This window comes from Mastomys coucha, unplaced genomic scaffold (assembly GCF_008632895.1).
Source record: "Mastomys coucha isolate ucsf_1 unplaced genomic scaffold, UCSF_Mcou_1 pScaffold14, whole genome shotgun sequence".
Lineage (NCBI taxonomy): Eukaryota > Metazoa > Chordata > Mammalia > Rodentia > Muridae > Mastomys > Mastomys coucha.
Genome location: NW_022196896.1, coordinates 5,090,517 through 5,108,536, shown reverse-complemented (window position 1 = coordinate 5,108,536; position 18,020 = coordinate 5,090,517). Strand labels below are relative to the sequence as shown.

General features: G+C 46.7%; 2 protein-coding genes across 11 annotated transcripts in view; one reads left to right on the top strand and one right to left on the bottom strand.

The window, feature by feature from the left end:
• Lyrm2 (LYR motif containing 2) lies at positions 1-1,733 on the top strand. The gene is made up of 3 exons (XM_031366446.1): positions 1-92; positions 505-645; positions 1,231-1,733. The coding sequence occupies exons 1-3, from the start codon at positions 48-50 to the stop codon at positions 1,309-1,311; spliced, it is 267 nt and encodes an 88-aa protein (XP_031222306.1). The 5' UTR covers positions 1-47; the 3' UTR covers positions 1,312-1,733.
• A 2,380-nt stretch (positions 1,734-4,113) lies between these two features.
• Ankrd6 (ankyrin repeat domain 6) overlaps positions 4,114-18,020 on the bottom strand; it is a 144,052-nt gene continuing 130,145 nt past the window's right edge. For all 10 annotated transcript variants that reach the window (XM_031366441.1, XM_031366437.1, XM_031366438.1 and 7 more), the window contains 7 exons: positions 15,887-15,991; positions 14,605-14,736; positions 14,091-14,276; positions 12,613-12,765; positions 10,762-10,875; positions 9,183-9,309; positions 4,114-6,853 (listed from right to left, as the gene is read on the bottom strand). In XM_031366441.1, the coding sequence (XP_031222301.1) occupies positions 6,324-6,853; positions 9,183-9,309; positions 10,762-10,875; positions 12,613-12,765; positions 14,091-14,276; positions 14,605-14,736; positions 15,887-15,991 (1,347 nt within the window). In that variant the 3' untranslated portion in view covers positions 4,114-6,323. The remainder of the gene's footprint in view (positions 6,854-9,182; positions 9,310-10,761; positions 10,876-12,612; positions 12,766-14,090; positions 14,277-14,604; positions 14,737-15,886; positions 15,992-18,020) is intronic.

Here is an 18,020-nt window from a genome sequence, read left to right as displayed (position 1 = left end):
TCGAGGTTGACTTCCGCTCTCGAGCCACCGCTGCTTCCGTAGGCAACATGGCGGCCTCCCGCTTGCCTCCCGCGGCCCTGACGCTGAAGCAGGTACCGCTGTTCTCTCAGCCCCGCGGGCCCCGGGTGACCGCCTTGGCAGGCCCGCGTGGTCCTAACCGCGTTGGTGTAGACCGAGGCTGCGGTGCCCGCGAAGGTAGCTCCGCTCGCTCACTCGCTCGCCGGGGGTTGTCTTCTTCCTTCTGTGTGGTCTTTTGAAACCCTCTCCCTGCGACCCGGCTCACCGCAGCCACCGCGGGCCTCGGCGTCCAGCCTCTGCCCACACCCACCTCCCACCTCCCCGAGGGCGGCGACGACAGGTGTGCCCTACCCACGAAAAACCGCCGACATGAACTTCGATTTTCGTCTTGTTCTGTTTGGTCCAGAGGACCAAAGGGGTCATTTCTGCTGGCTGAGGTGAAGCCGGTGGGCATGGAGTAATTTGTATTTCTCTTTCCCTGAGCAGTTCATGAGAAGGCAACAAGTTCTCCTCCTCTACAGAAAGATTTTGCGAGCGATTAGGCAAGTTCCGAGTGATTCTGACCGAAAATACCTTCAGGACTGGGCCAGGGAAGAATTTAAAAGGAACAAAAGTGCCACAGGAGAGGTGAGAATCAAGACCACGCGGGGGCCATGGCTCCTTTGTCCCCAGTGTAGTATTGAACCTGTAAAGTTTAGCGAACATCTTGGAATATGCCGCTGAGGTGGGTCATTTTGATCGCTGCTGAGCTCCCACTGGGTATTTTACATTTGTTTTGCAGCAGCATCTGACAGTGTACTGTGTAGCCTAGCGTCCAGCCTTCCGCTTCCTACTACTGCTCTCTTTTGTTGGGGGTTCTTTTGGTGAAGGGATTGAACGTAGCGCCTTGGGCATGGTAAGCCCACAGCTACATCCAGTAGCCATCCACTGTTGGTTCTTGAATGTAGAATGTAGCAGATACAATAATAGAACGTTGCTGTGGTTAACCTGGTAAAACAATGACTATGCCAGGCGGTGGTGGCGCACGCCTTTAATCCCAGCACTTGGGAGGCAGAGGCAGGTGGATTTCTGAGTTCAAGGCCAGCCTGGTCTACAGAGTGAGTTCCAGGACAGCCAGAGTTACACAGAGAAACCCTGTCATGAAAAACCAAAAGAAAAAAAAATACAAAAAAAAAAACCCCAATGACTAGATTCTCTTTTCTTCCTCCACAGGATACAATCCGAATGATGATTACCCAAGGCAATATGCAGCTAAAGGAACTAGAAAGGACGCTTGCTTTAGCCAAATCTTAACTGAAAGATTTTCAGACCTCCGTGTGCTTTTGCACTGGCTCAGAGCCACTGTCACAGAGCACCCAAAATGATGATAATCACTCTTATCGAGAATATAAATGAAGGTGTGTTAATATTTTCACTACAGTCAGTGGCTGTAATTAAATGTGATGAGCGCTTGGAATCCTACATTGCTCCGTGGGAAGGAGAAATGGCAGCCACTTTGAAAAACAGACTTAGTTATTAATTCTTAAAAAGGCAATGAGGACAGGGCTGGTTACAGGTGAAGGCTCTTGCTGAAGGACCTAAGTTTGACCCCCGGGGACCCACATGGTGCAAAGAGAAAACCACTCCAGAAAGATGTCCTTCGACCTCCACACAGGCATTGTAGCACACAAACAAACAAACAAACAAACAAAGAATAAATGTATGCTATGTTGTGATGCCTGGATCTCAAGCTGTTACAAAAACTGACTGGCAGTGTACTGACTCTAGGAGACACTTCTAGAAAAGCAATTCTCTTGCTGTGGGTCGTTGACCCAGTTGGGACCAAACAACTCTTTCACAGGGGTTGAGTATCAGATATTTACATTATGATTTGTAACAGCAAAACTACATTTATGAAGTAGCATTTTTATGGCCGTGGGTCACCATAATATTAGAACTATATGAAAGGGTCACAGCATTAGAAGGTTAAACTGCTCTAGGACTTGCTTGAATAACCTGCTTTGTCCTTCAGAGTTCTGAAGTGACTTTCTTCAGGTGTGGCATGGTTTGATAACCAAAAGACTGAGACCTCATGAGCTTTAGTGGAAATAGCTAAGAACACCAAGAAGAGGAGGGAGCACTGGGTGGGCAGTTCAGCTCCTGCACCTAACATCCTCATGGAATGATGAGTCATCACGGAAGAGCCCTGTACTCTGCATTCTCCTGCAAACACTGGAAAAACAGAAATACATCACAAAGTTGACAATTTAGTGAAATACATGAAAGTGTTGATGAATCTGAAACTTATCCTGTGAGCAGAAGTCCCATCAACACAGAGAAGCCAAACTGAGAACCTGACTAGGATCCTGTACTGGGATGCCTGAAAAGATGGTGCACAGTGTGTTCTAGAGCCCAATGCCACACCCTGGAGCCTTCGGGTCCTATGTGCAGCTTTGCATGAGAATGATCTCATGCTTTTATGAGTCAGTTTTGTTTTTGAAATACATGGCTTATGCAAAAATAGCTGACAAGCATTGTGAACAATTTGAGGTTTCGTTTTTGAAACAGGGTCTCCCATTCTAATTCTCCACTCTCCACCTTCTAAGTGCCAGGATTGTAGATGTGGGCCACCACGTTTTTTATCAACGGTCTTGAGGGAGAAGATGTTAAATACTTCCCTTGGTGGCCTGCTTGACATGTAAATCCAAATATAGACCCTGAGTAAGTCTAAAATCTTCAGATTAAACAATACTAGATGTGAACAATGATGGTTTGATGATGGTCCAGCAGTAGTGTACAGAGAATTCTATAAAGCATATACAGCTGTCAGAGGTCAAGCTGAGGCTTGAGTTTTTATTTATTTATTTATTTTTACTATGTAGCTCTGGCTGGCCCTGGATTCACTATGTACACCAGGCTGATCCTCAACTCAGATTCTCCTGCCTCTGTCAAGTGCCAGAATTAAAGGTATATACCATCATACCTGCCTAATTTATTTGTTTTGTTTTGTTTTGTTTTTCAATACAGGGTTTCTCTGTGTAGCCCCAGCTGTCCTGGAACTCACTCTGTAGACCAGGCTAGCCTTGAACTCAGAAATCCGCCTGACTCTGCCTCCCAAGTGCTGGGATTAAAGGCGTGAGCCACCACCGCCCGGCAGAAAAAAAGATTTTACACAAAAGCTCCACAACAGATAAGTGACAAAAGCCAGTCTACCAGTTTGCCCTTGTTCTTCCTGTTAACAAGTGCCATCAGGTTGCACATGTCAAGTTCATACACAGCACTGCTGTGGATGTGACTGCTGGTGGTGACCAAGGGAGGTCAAGACAACATTGCAGTAGTTACACCAACAGTACTCTTGGGAGACACAGACCAGAATGCCCTAAGGAAAGGTCGTTATAAACAGAAGCAGCCCAGATCTGCCTTGGAAAAGAAAAAGGATTATATAGAATCAGGCCCAAAGAGAGAAAAAACAAAAAGTCGTCACCCTAAGTAGTTAGAAATCACAGGACTTTAAGAAGTTACATTCACATTAAATTTAGATGCTCAACAGTTATGTGCTCACTACTCTTGAAGAGGACCAGAGTTAAGGTCACAGCACCTACTTGGGATAGCTCACAACTGCCTGTTATTCCAGGGAATCCAGTACCTAGCAGGTACCTGTACTCCCTCCCCCCATAATTATCAAGTAAGCCTCTTTGATTATTTACCATTTGTGGTTACTGCAAATCACTTTACTCTTTTATTTATTTTTGGGAGATAGTGTTTTTCTGTGTGACAGCCTAGAATCTGCTTTCTCGACTAGACTAGCCTCAAACCCTCATAGAACTAATACCTGTCCTGCCTCCCTCATGCTGGGATAAAGGTGTGCACCACCACGCACAGCTTTGTACTTTTTTTAAAGAGGTCTTATTCAGTCTTAAATGACTAGTGGATTTAATGAGCTTGCATTAACAACGTTAAAGGATTCCCCACAAACACACACAGATTGTGTTGGTGGAAGACACCTGATGTTCACTAAACTGGATGCATTTGCTCTAAGTAAGTAGAGTGGCTGGATTCAGGCTCTCTCAGGAATTCTTGAGTGCAGCGAGCAGAACTAATGACAAAAAAGTAGAATACTGACAAAACTGAAAACAATGTTTAATGCTTATAGGAGACACGAGCTCAAGGTGATAAAATTAGACAACATGCCTTGCACACACAAATCTAAACATGAAAAACCTGTATTTGGACTCCTCAAATCAAAAGCGATGCTAGACTAACACTTTCACCCTGTCACAGATACTCCATATACAGTCTAAGGGATGTGCTAACAATTACTTGTTTTTGAAAAGGACATTGGTAATATACAACATTACTGTTTTATAATGTGTTTCTCTACGGCTGTTGACACTTTTTAGGTCTCAGTCTGAAACATGATCTGTGTGAGAGTATATGGTCAAAGTACAGCTGGGACATTTGCTTGTGTTTGCACATAGCACAAGGGGAAAGACACAGCTCATCTTCAGTGCTTTACAAAACTGAGACCAATGCAACAAACCTAACACTGGTGTTACAAACGAACAGGATTGACCACGGGGCTCACTCCTTTAATCCTAGAACTCAGGTGGCTGAGACAGGAAGATCATGAGTTCAAAGCCAGTCTAGAGTACACAGTAAAGCCTTCCAAAACAAGCCAACCACCACTACTTCCTTAGAAGTAGGTTACGCCTAATGACTTGACGAAAACATCCATTCACAGTGATAAGCTGCCTGCTTCTGATGGGTAGGAGGTATATTGAAGTACTGCCATCAGGATAGTCTGTGGTTTAGACTTGATGTTCAATTACAGTTGATTTCTGCATTTCTTGTCAAGGGTTATCGAGGTAATAAGTATTCTAATAGTGAAAATAACTCCGGCTTGGAGCATAACTTGCTGAACTCGGGATTTCATCTCTTAGTATTAGGCAGTTCCCAATAATTTGGTGTATAAATAAGGAGTGGTCCTACAGGAGTGAGAGACCTTTTGTTCCGGGTAGTGTCACAGCAGGGCTCAGGGGCAAGTGAGCTGAGGACAGGACTCCAGTGAAGGAGAATGGGAAAGGGCTGCACCTCCCGAGAGGCTGAGGACAAGTCAGTCCCAGGAAAGAACCAGACTCAGTAGATTCCATACGCACATATCTATCCTGTTATGTTTACAGGAATGTCTATAGCCATGGATTGTCACTATAAGAAAAAGGAAGAACTTGGCTTGACAGAGGGATAAATGCATACTATTCCACAAAGGTCACTTCTCTTTGGCTCAATGAACAGCATTTTAGTCACAATTCATGGACAGTAGTTATTAGGTCCTTAGGCTTAGAGAAACAGAAGTTTCTATGCATGTGTGGATCATGTGGACACAGACATAATCTGTGTTCCAAAGGCTTAGAAGACAAATCCAGGGTCCCAACCAAGATACATCTCACTCAGTAAGCAAACAAAGCCTTCCGATGGCTTCATGTTCTTCAGTGAGAAGTCAATTCAAAATTAAACTTTCGTGATAGTGCCTTATCTCTTTACAAGACAGAACAAGTCTTGACTTTGGAAAGGTAATCTAAGGTAACTGGCTGGAGTTGTTTGGTGAATGTTGTTCTGTTAATCTGCTCAGTTATTTGGCTAAAACCACAGTACTTAAGACATACTGGACACTGAGATCATTACAATGTATCTCCTCAAAATCTGAAAGGTTTTCACCCCTTTAAAGGATGAGCATCTTGAGTTACATGGGAGAAGAAGGGCTTCCCTCCTCTGAGTCCCAGCTGTTAGAAGGACCGTCTAGGCACAGCAGGTGTGTTGACGTGGATATGAATGACTACTGGAGTTCCCAGAGTAATCCGCTTTGCTTCTGACATTTCATATCACTGAATTGCAGACTTAGGTACACAACCTTCTCATCTTGGTGTGGCTTGCTTTTTGTTAACATCTTCCAAGATTCATTTTAACCAGAGAAGGTCTTGTAACTTCAGAGCACAGGAAGTATGTGTCCACAACAAATTTGTGAGTTTTTTTTTAAAAAGATTTATTATTATAGTTAAGTACATTGTTGCTGTCTTCAGACACACCAGAAGAGGGTGTCAGATCTCATTACCAGTGGTTGTGAGCTGTAATGTGGTTGCTGGGATTTGAACTCAGGACCTTCGGAAGAGCAGTCAGTGCTCTTACCTGCTGAGCCATCTCTCCAGCCCCAATTCATGACTTTTCTTTAAGGCAAATCCACTTTCTGCATGACGACCAACTCCTGGGACACAGTTATTTTACTGTTATCAAGCCAGAAACCCTATTGGGTCCACCTCAGGGACTGGGTTTTACTTCTGCACCTTTGTCCGCAGCTTGGCAAGCTCCTCCTCCAGACTTCTGATGTGCTCCTTCAATATGGCCTCATCTTGCTGAGCTTTCTGACTGGCTTGGCTTCGTGCTTCTTCAATTTTCCGTTCATACCACTTTTCCATCTGTGCAGAAACGGCCTCAAAAAAATACTGGGTTAGCTCCAGGGCTTGCGAGGCATCTCGAGCATCACTGCTTGCTGCTGATGGCTGCTGCCCACTGGGGCTGCTGGCTCTCGGCTGCTGGCCTCGATGCTTGGTCTGCCCACTTCTCCCAGACTTCTTGGTTTGAGTGCCTCGGTTGACACAGGACCCAGTCTGCTGATCGCACTTGGAAGCACCTGGGGCCTTGACCTTCCTTAACCCAGAGCCTGTGCAGGCAGAGGGAAGCGGCTCCTGCTGGTTTCTGTGGGCAGCAGTGGCACTCAGCGCCTTATCCTTGGGCCTCACAGCCTGAGAGGAGCTGTCGGAAGCTGCTCCTGGGCCTGCAGCTATCACTGCTTGGTCTACAGCTGTTTTCAAAGGAGAAAAAAATGTCAGAGCACATCCACATTGATCCATAGGACTGGGGGTCCTGAGGACCTCAGCTTTGCCAGGCACCACTCACCTGCCCACCCACTTCTTCCTGCTTTCCCTCACCTTTTTCTTTCTCCCTCCCACTTTATCTCCAGGTTTCCCATCTGAGTTCATCAGGGCTCTCTTGAATTCTGTGTTAGCTATAAGAATAACATATCGGCTAGATTTCTGGCCTTTCCTTTAGCCAGTATTGTCTTCTATAGACGTCTCTGGGCCCTGTTTCTAGTGCCTAAGAATGACAAAACTTACAAAGTGTCTCAGCACAGAAAGAGCACTAATCTCTGAGGAGGAAGACACTCCCCTCACTTCTGGGACAGACGCCTGTGTACCAACTTGGTTTTTGGACCCTTTCTTTGTTTGGGAAAGGGTCTTACGATTAAGTGGATCTCAGAGATCCACCTGCCTTTGTCTCCTAAATGCTGAGAACAAAGGCATGTGCCATCACACCCCACAGGCAACTCTTTCTTAGGAGCTATTTTAGGGTTCCAGCAGAGTTGAGAGGAAGGTAAGCCACACTCCTCATACAGCTCCTCAACCCATGTTCCATTCACTGCAGCTAGTTCCATAGTTCATCCTAGCATGACAAGTTGGCTCAAATGTTTCTAAACTTGCTGGCACAGAGCTAAAGCCATGGAAACAGGGCTATATTAAGCACCTGACCTATTAAAGTCCCCCAGTCAGACCTAATTACCAGGCTTTAACATCTTTAGAATTTCCATGTAAAGAAAATATGGTGGGCTGGAGATAAGGCTCAGCAGTTAAGAGCACCGACTGTTCTTCCGAAGGTCCTGAGTTCAAATCCCAGCAACCACATGGTGGCTCACAACCACCCATAATGAGATCTGACACTCTCTTCTGGAGTGTCTGAAGACGGCTACAGTGTACATATATATAATAAATAAATAAATCTTTAAAAAAAAAGAAAGTATGGCTTAAACACATAATGGGATTTGATTCAACCATTAAAAAACTATATTATGGGCTGGAGAGATGGCTCAGTGGTTAAGAGCACTGACTGCTCTTCCAGAGGTCCTGAGTTCAAATCCCAGCAACCATATAGTGGCTCACAACCATCCATAACACCTGTTCTAGGGGATCCAGTGCCCATCTGTAACCATCTATAATGGGGATCTGATGCCCTCTTCTGATAGCGACAGCAAGTGTACTTACATACCTGAAATAAATAATAAGTATTTTTTTAAAAAAAAATTATATTATTTGCAAGGAAATGGATATAACCTGAGATTATTGTAAGTGAAAGAGCCCAGACTTTAGGGGCAGGTCATACGTGTTTTTCCCTCACAATCAGAACCTTCAGAATCTAGATTTTTTTTCTTGAAACAAGGTCTTGCTATATAGTCCTGATTGTTTTAGAACTTGAAATGTAGAGCAGGCTGGCCTTGAACTCACAGAGATCCATCTGCCTCTGCCTCCCTAGGTACTGGGATCAAACGTGTGTGCTATCATGTCCAACCAGAATCTAGACTTTTAAAATTGAATAGGGGCTGTTTGGAGAGGAATTAGCAGAAGGATACCAGGTGGAATTTGAGGTGATGCATGTGTGTGGAAATATAATGAAACCATTTTGTGCAATGGACACATGCTAGTTTTAAAAATTATCAAGGAGTCATCATTTAAAGCATGTCTTAACACTTAGGGCAAGTTCAGGACACTGATGGCTGCTTAAAAGCTTTGTAGGTTTAAGTAAAGACAAGAGGCCCCTGGAATAGGAGAAAAAAGGGGAGAAAGCTGATCACTCCGCATCTTCAGGATCCACTGACCCTTGACAGTCACGTGGGAAGAGGAACTCAACAGAGAGAATGCGTCCTTCAGATTCTCTACAGGCAAGTCTGTGGGTGCATCTTCTTCACTAACAGTTGATGTGTGAGAGCCCAGCCTCCTGTGTGTACTATTACTCCTGGGCAAGTGGTCCTGGAGTACATAAGAAACAAGCCGAGCAAGCCAGGAACCAGGATTTCCTTCAAGGTCCGTTTCAGTTCCTGCCTTCAATTCCTACCCTGACTTCCCTCAGTAATGGAGTGTGACCTGGGATGTTTAAGCCACATAAACCCTTTTCTCCCCAGGCTACTTCTGGTCATGGTGTCAACATCCCTTATTTCATTCTGCACTCTCACACGTCTGGTTACTTCAGCCTTCCTAACACTTGAGCTTCAACGTGTTTGCTGCAGCTCTTGAGTATGGACAATATTCAGGTCAGGAAGGAGGAGGAGACGATCTCTCAGAGGCTTTCTGTGTGGGGGTTACCTGGAGTGGAGTCAGAGGAAGATGGTGTAGATTTAGCTCTAAAGGTCCGAGACTCTCCAGCAAGTCTCAGCTCCAGATTCTGGATCTTCAACATGCACCAGGCTTTTAGTTCATCCACCAGAGACATCTAAAATAACAAATAATACACAGAAGGTTGAGTCTGCTGAGGCTTATGAATTAAAACATGAAGGGTGAAGTTTTGGGGGGCTGGAGGTATGGTTCAGTGGTTAAGAGCAGACTGATCTTTCAGAGGACTTGAGTTCTATTCCCAGCACCCAGTTATCAGCTCACAACCAGTTTACAGTCTACAACTCCAGTCACAGGGGATCTAAAGGAACCAAGTACCCACACGGCACACAGGCACAAATGCAGATAAAACACCCATACACACAAATAAGTAATCTTTTAAAACAATTTTATTTAGAGATTTATTTTATGGGTTGGTAAGTTGGCTCAGTGGTGATGTTTGCTGCCAAGTCTACAGACATCAGTTCAATCCCCAGAACCCACGTGGTAGGAGAGAACTGACTTCCACAAATTGTCCTGAGCTCCATACATGTGCCTTGGCATGCACATCTTCCCAACGCACCATGACAATCTGTATATATTTATGTGAATATGTATGCATGTACCCCTGGCTGTGAGAAGAGTGTTAGGTACCCTGGAGCTAGAGTGACAGGTGGTTGTGAGCAACCCAGCATGGGTGCCAGGTCCTCTGGAAGAACAGACACATTCTCAACTTCTGAGCTCTAGTCCCCAAGAATAAACTTTTTTTTTTTTAAGATTTTATTTATTGGACCGGGCGGTGGTGGCGCACACCTTTAATCCCAGCACTTGGGAAGCAGAGACAGGCGATTTCTGAGTTTCAGGCCAGCCTGGTCTACAGAGTGAGTTCCAGGACAGCCAGGGCTACACAGAGAAACCCTGTTTCAAAAAGCCAAAAAAAAAAAAAAAAAGATATTATTTATTGTATGTGTATGAGTACACTGGTGTGTCAGACACACCAGAAGAGGGCATCAGGTCCCATTACAGACAGTTGTGAGCTACCATGTGGTTGCTGGGAATTGAACTCAGGGCCTCTGGAAGAACATTAGTGCTCTTGACTACTGAGCCATCTCACCAGACCCAAGAATGAACTTTTAAACTCTGACACTTGAGGTTACAACTGGTACTTATAAAGGTTAGGGATCACTCCTCCTCCCACAGGCCATACTGGCTACCAAATGAAGGCTCTGATTCACCCAGAACTTTAACACCTTCCAAATTTTCCAAACTAGTGTTTTTGGTTGTTTTCACAAACTCACAGGGATCAGTCCCATTTGTTGGCCTGGAAAAGCAATAGACTCCTGAAGAGGGACCTGACTGGCAGAGACAGCCTTTCTAGCATGCTGTCCAGCAGGCTTGGCAACTCGCTCACATAGGACTACATGCTCTTTGTTCCTAACTTTATTAGGGCTACAGAAACAACAGACTATGCAATGCAAATGCCCTTCACACTCAGCCTCTTGCGCTGCTAGACTGGACCCCTCCACAGACATGGTGAACCAGCAGCGAAGGACTGACAGACACTGGTTTTTACCTGACATTTCTCTCCCTCCTGCTTCTCAGCAGCTGCATGCTGCTGCAGGCGATTCATGCATTCCGTTCTCTCCGCTGACAACCGTTCCACCATCAGTTTGTCCAAAACACACATCTACGGTTAAAGAGACAGAGTGCGTCCTAAAATCATCTGAGAACAGGCTCTGGCCTCCACCCACAAGCAGAGTCCACGGAAGCAGGCAACGGACTTCAGTTCTTCTGTCCTATCTCACAGCATATGGTTCCAGCTTTTCAGAATCCCTACACGTATTCCCTGTAAGGGCCACTGCTGTCCCTTTTTTTTTTTCATCCCTAAATCCTAAGTGCTTAGTAAAGCACAAGTTCACAAAGATACACAATATCTATAAATTTTATTTTGTAAATGTTATATTTTATATACGTATATGCAGATCGGGTAGGCGGGGATTCTAGAACTAAATAAAATTCTTGGGAACAATGGAGAAAGCATGAATGTGTACCGGATATTGTGCTATTGTTGATTCTCTTAGATGTCATGAACTTTGTGCTTATCCCCAGTGGGCACACTGTCAGGTACTGAGAGGTGATATAACGGCAGGGCACGGCCACTCACTCTCCCTCAGTCCCAGAAAAACAAAAAAATAGTGAGACTCTAAGAGAGACGAAAAGCTAAGAACTGAAGCTGGGTGTGTGGCCTCAGCTTCTGATCCAGCACTTGGAAGGGGATCAGAGTTCCAAGACCAACCTGGGCCATGCAGTGTGACTTTTTCTTAAAACAAAACCAGCAAACTGGTTACCTGTCTCTCAGCGTGGGTATAAAGTACTCATTACGTCAGCCTTCTCAGCTTTTCTTTGTGTCAGAATGTTTTCCTGGTGAAAAGTTGAACAGGGCGTCAGCTGGTAGGTCCTTGCTTAACACGCTTGGGGTTCAGTCCCCAGCGCATGAAAACAGGCAAGGTGTGCAGATCTGCAACCCCAGCGTTTGGGAAGTGGAGGTGGAAGATCAAAAGTTCCAGGCCTCCTCAGCTACGGTGAGCATGAGACAAGTTTGACCCCACAAGACCCAGTCTCAGAAGAACACCGTTGAAGAAAACAAACCTAATATCAATAGTGTTTTTTTAAATCACCATGGGCTTGTGGTTAGTTGGTATCATCTCTAAATCTCTAATGCTGATTTTCCTTTTTTCCTTTTTTTTTGGGGGGGGAGGGGTGGTTTCGAGACAGGATCTCTCTGTGTAGCCCTGGCTGTCCTGAACCTCACTCTGGCCTCAAACTCAGAAATCCGCCTGCCTCTGCCTCCCAAGTGCTGGGTCCTTTTCCTTTCTTAAAAAAAAAAAAAAGTTCTGAAATGAAAATGTATTGCTCTTCTTTTTTTCTCTTTTCCTGTTTTTGGTCTTTAAAGACAGGGTTTCTCTGTGTAGCTCTGGCTGTCCTAGAAGTCATTCTGTAGACCAGGCTGGCCTCGCACTTTAGAGACCTCTCCATCTTGTGTGCTGGGACTAAAGGTGTGCACCCACACCACCACCCGCACCTTTTTTCTTCCTTCCTTCCCTTCCCTCCTTCTTCTTCTTCTTCTTCTTCCTCTTCCTCTTCCTTTTCCTTCTCCTCCTTCTTCTTCTCCTCCTCATCCTCTTCCTCCTTCTTTTTTTCTTTTAAGAGACAAAGTCTCACTATGTTGCCCAGACTGCCCTTGAATCTGTGACCCTCCTTATGTTGGCATCACAGGCATGCGCCACTATGTCTGGTGGGAATATATGACTTTATAATCTTGACTCTATATGCCGACACTGGCCCATGGTAGGCCAAGACTCTAACACTGAGCCCCAGCACATGCCCTTCACAGCCATCATCAAGAGACTGAGTCCTTGCTTACTTGGTGCTGGGTCTTGCTCTCCATCTGGCCCAGCTTTGCGTTCACTTTATCCTGCACCGATCCCAGCTCAGCTCTTATCTCCTCCACAGTCGCCTCCAACTGGTTCTCCAGCTTGTTGATTAGAGGTTCACAGCGACAACCTTTTATTGGTGCCTAGGAGGGAAAGGAATCAGATGGAAAGATGGCTCTATGGGCAAGACTACCCACTGTGTAAGTTTGGGGGCCAAAGTTCAGATCCTAGAACCCGAGTAAACATACAGGTATGGCCGGCTGTATGTCTGTAATCCCACAACTGGGGGAGGCAGTGACAGAAGGATCACTAGAGCTTGCTGGCCTTTTGGTTCAGTGAAAGACCCTGTCTCAAAGGATAAGGTAGGAAGGGATACAGCAGGGTACACAGCACCCTCTACTGGCTTCTGCATACACAGGAATATGCACCCAAATACATACACAAATACACACCACTCACAAATATTCTCTCTCTGCACACACACACACACACACACACACACACACACACACACACGCACACACACACTTATACAACACACACACACTCACTGAGGTTTGGACTGTTGCTAATGTATTGTAATGCTAAATTCTGTATCCAAAGGTCTAGGCCTACCAGTAAATTCTCACATTTACAAGGTTTTGTTGTGCAAACCTTGTTCCTTAATTTAAAACTATTGGGTTAAATAAAATTGGTGAGAACCGATTACTGGAGGGTTAGAGGTGGGTGGGTTTTGAGTTACCGGGTTGGGGTGGAGAAGCAAGAGGAAGGAGAAACAACAAGGGGGAGAGAAGAAGGCATCATGTGAAGAGAGGTACCAGGAGCTCGTGGCCAAGGGAAACAGCAAGGGTTTGGGGTACACCACTGGGGAGGTAGTCAGGTCAGCAGGTGGAAAAGCAGATTAGGGGTGACCCCCCAGTAACTGTCAAAGCCAAATAAAGTAACCATAATCTGGATCTCATTTATCTGTAAGCTAGTCGGAGATAAGCTTAAATTGGTTGTACTATACACAGAGAGAGAGAGAGAGAGAGAGTCAGCCAGCCAGACAGACAGGTTGAAATTAAAATTAGCCCTTCCTTATTCAACAGCCATCCTGAGCACCCACTGTACAAGGCAGACTACCAGGGGGAGGCAGAGGACTTATCCCCATGCTAACTTTGGAGTGTTTCATGAGCTGAGTGTTGGGTCCAAAGGCACTAAGATTCTGAAGGTGAGACATAACACCTATCTTAAAGACACTGGGAACCCACCCACTCTGGGCCTCAAAGCAGAGGTCCCCCAGGATGGTACAGAATGCGGCAGCAGGCACTGACTCCCCCACCCCACCCCACTCCATCCCACCCACCCCTGCTGGGGTCTGCATGGCAGGGTACATCTGCACTGTTTGGATTAGGCCACTGACCTCCAGGCGTAGGCCTCACGAGCCCTCGGCCCTTGCAGGGCTCTACCCCAGCACATCTTGTGGTACCTGCATCACTTTTCCATCCTCGTCACGGTACAGCGTGTATAGCTGGTACGCCCTGAACCCATGGGGTGGAGGTGGGGACCAACACCGATGTCTGCTCTTCTTTTTGGGGTGGTGATGACTGTGCAGGTTCTTTTGGTGTCCAGGCTGCTGGTCTGCTGCTGGGGTGGGGTCAGACAGTGCTGACACCTATGGGAAGGAAGGGTCACCACGCCTAAGTCCCAGCAACACCCACCAGAGGGACACCCTGCCTGCATTTCCCATCTCCCATGAAACACTACATAGTATAAGCCTGTCTCAAAATAAAAATAAAGAGTCCCATCTTGCTTCTGGGCTCAGAGCAGCACACGCAGAAACCCATGAGTACCATCTCCTCCGTCTAAAGCCAGTGGATTTCATTTTTGTGCCTGTTCCCAAACAGCCAGCCAAAGGAAGGCTGTCCTAGCTGGGCAAGTCACCCTAAGCCCTCCTGCAAGCCCACCCCACGGCTCCCCTCCCCTCACTGCTTGCTCCTGACCTCTGGCCTTGACCTTCTCCTCCTTTCATCTTTTCTTGGCTCCTGGGAAGCTGGTGGGCAATCTCTTCTAGCTTCCTCTTTTTGGGGTACAGCTTGTTCACTGCTGGGGGTGTCTCCTGCTGAGACACTTCCCTACAAAGGAAAATGCCCCCCCCCCCAGATTAGTCTACTTGAGCCTTTTGCCTCTGACTCCAGCTGGGAACACTTGTGCTTGAAAGACTGTCCAGTAGTGGACCCACAGGGACATGAGAGGCCCCACAGGGATGTGACAGGCCCCACAGGGACATGACTGACAGGCCCCACAGGGACATAACAGGTGTCTTCCACATGGTGGGCAGGCTCAGCGGCAGTGTCTCTTGTCTGGCTGGCTGGGCTTTTTTATTTGTAGGAAATGAAGCATGCTCTTGGGTATATACTTAGATGCTTGGTTTAAAGGTGTGAGGCACCACGCCCAGCTTAGAAATAACATCTTGTATGACCAAAAAAGGTCTCTATATCATGGTCCCTGCCAAGAACTCTCAAAGAGCTGGGCATGCCACACACATCTTTAATCTCAGCAGAGGCAGGTATGACTCTGAGTTCAAGGCCAGCTTAGTCTACTTAGTGAGTTCCAGACCCGCCAGGGCTATACAATGAGACCTTGTCCCCCTCATCCTCCCTAGAAAAACCTTACAAGGGATACCACATTGCTCAGGGCCCAATGGCACCTACTGAGGGGTGAACAGAGCAAAGAGAACTCCAATGCAAGCTCAAAACCTAAGTACTATCCAATCCTGGTGTGCCCGGTGCCATCCTCTCCTGATGTGCACACAGAAGCCATAAGAGTTGCCTTGGTCCATTCTCTAGTTGGAGAATGAAGAAGCAGCTTGCCCTAGTAGGTCTCAGAATCACCCAGAAAGCTGTTTCCAACACACCAGGTTGCCCCATTCAAAGCTCCTGTTGCAGCGGGTCCAAGCTGAGCCCTGAGAATCTCCATTACGAACAAGGCTCTGGGTGACAACACGGCAGCCCAGAAGAACCAAACCCCTGCACAATTCAGGGTGCAGTGCAGGGTGTGCACAGTGGGACAAAGGTGGAGGGCACATGCGGCAAATGCAGCACACAGTGGGGATGAAGGCCACTCACCCACATACACATAAAGACACAGGGTCTGGAACTGTGGACAGAACTAGGGACACGAGGGAGGGACAACAGCCTGAACCCAGGGGGAAGGACAGGCTGAGGAGGACAGCAATGAGGCTGGGCAAGAGGGCACTTAGGGTCTGCAGAAGAGCCCCCATACCTTGCTCTGTGCCACCTCATCTCTGGGCACAGATTGGGCCCTCCTCTCTTCTTTGAGCCTCTCTCTCCTTTTCCTCAGGCTTCGCCCACGACTGAAGCGCAAGATCTAAAGGAGACAAATACCATAGTGGTAGGGGTGAAGGGGGCACAGTGTCAGCATGTAGCAGAGAATTCTCCCCGGGCATGGCACTCAAACCTAAGAGAACCCACAGCCCGGTGGGAAACACTAGTAACTATAGAAACCTCTGGACCTCGAGTGCCTCCTTCTTCTTAGTCTTGTGCTGAGAACAACCGAGACCCAGAAAACAGTAGGATATCATCTCTGACCACAAGAGACTTCTATGATAATAACAACACCAAGCGTTTATGTGCTGGGCTGGCATGGCCAGATAGGTGTGCAGAGCCTAACTCCAGAGAATGCCACTTCCGTAAAACTAGGATCGGAATGTCATTCCAAGAGGCAGGCCAGGCAGTTTCACTTTCCACCTTCCAGTTCACATGACTCAATTGCACGCCCAAAAACACTGTCAACTTAACTCATACAACACTGAAGGTAGCTGTGGGCCATCAGACTAACTGTGGCGCCCCAAAGGAAGACTGGTGTCTGCTCCTAACAATGCAGTTAAGGTGGAAGGAGCCAACAAGGTATAGGTCAGTAGATGTTGGGGTACCCAGCAGCAGCTGGATGAGGAGCTTTAGCACCTGGGTTCAGCTACTAAGCTGCTCCTCATCAAATGGAAAGAAGGGGAGCTGCTGGGACCAGGAGATGGCTGTACCTGCAGTCACTGCTGGCCCTTAGCCACTAAGATGTTTACTTGGCAGTGTTGAGCCATAGAACACAGATCTGAGGAACCAGGGGCTTCAACCTCTGGCCCACGGTTTCAGAGCCACTGCCACAAACCACAGTTAGTGACAGTTCAGATTGTCAAGTCTGACAAAGCCACTAGTGCTGATTGTTTGCCTGGTCCATGGAGTCTTAAACATCAAGGCACAGCTGAACTCAAGCCTGAACTTCTTCACATTTGTGAAACACAGCTGCCATACATGACAAGTGACTCGAGGTCATCCGAACCCGGAAACAGCATCAGCAAGCAACCCTCCACAGATGTGCTATCAGCCCTGAGAAGAACCGTAAGGCCCACAGCCGATCTCAGGGAAACAAGGACCAAACAGAACATCTGCAGCACTTCCCAGGCTGCTGCAGTCAGTGAACGCTGGCCCAGAGGCCTTGAGGGTTGTGGCTGTTGTCACCAAAAGCTATACTTAACTAAGGGCTTCAGAGAAGGCAAAGCAGGTGACAACAGGCAACAAAACAATATGCAAAGGGTCTATGTATGTATCTTCAAAGTTCCTGAGTGCAAGGTTGAGATTTGGTATATAAAACTGTATATGGCAGGGCAGTGGTGGTGCACACCTTTAGTCCCAGCACTTGGGAGGCAGAGGCAGATAGATTTCTGAGTTTGAGGCCAGCCTAGTCTACAGAGTGAGTTCCAGGACAGCCAGGGCTATACAGAGAAACCCTGTCTCGAAAAACCAAAACAAACAAAAACTACAACAACAAAACAAAACAAAAACCCTGTATATGGAATGTAATGGTTTGTATATGCTTGGCCCAGAGAGTGGCACTGTTGGGAGGTGTGGCCTTGTGGGTGTGGACTTTAACACCTTTGTCCTAACTACCTGGAAGTCAGTCTTCCACTAGCTTCCTTCAGATGAAGATGTTGAACTCTCAGCTCCTCCTGCACCATGCCTGCCTAGATGTTGCCATGTTCCTACATTGATGATAATGGGACTGGACCCCTGAACCTGTAAGCTAGCCCCAATTAAATGTTATCCTTATAAGAGTTGCCTTGGGGGCTAGTAAGATGGCTCATCAGTTAAGAGTACTGACTGCTCTTCCAGTGGTCACAAATTCAAATCCCAGCAACCACATGGTAGCTCACAACCATCCGTAATGAGAAACAAATAAAAAACCTATGGGCCAGAGAGAGCAGGGGCCAGAGCAAGGAGGAGAAAGGGAAGGGAGAAGGATGGGGGTGGGGGGGAAGAGTTGCCTTGGTCATGGTATCTGTTCAATCTGTTCACAGCTGTAAAACTCTAAAACACGGAATCTCTACAGTATATCATCTATCCAG

Bases quoted from the DNA above. Each gene is read 5' to 3' on its own strand.
- Lyrm2 (XM_031366446.1), top strand. From the start codon at position 48: ATGGCGGCCTCCCGCTTGCCTCCCGCGGCCCTGACGCTGAAGCAG. The intron at 93-504 runs GTACCGCTGTTC...TTCCCTGAGCAG, and splicing joins CGGCCCTGACGCTGAAGCAG to TTCATGAGAAGGCAACAAGT. The intron at 646-1,230 runs GTGAGAATCAAG...CTTCCTCCACAG, and splicing joins ACAAAAGTGCCACAGGAGAG to GATACAATCCGAATGATGAT.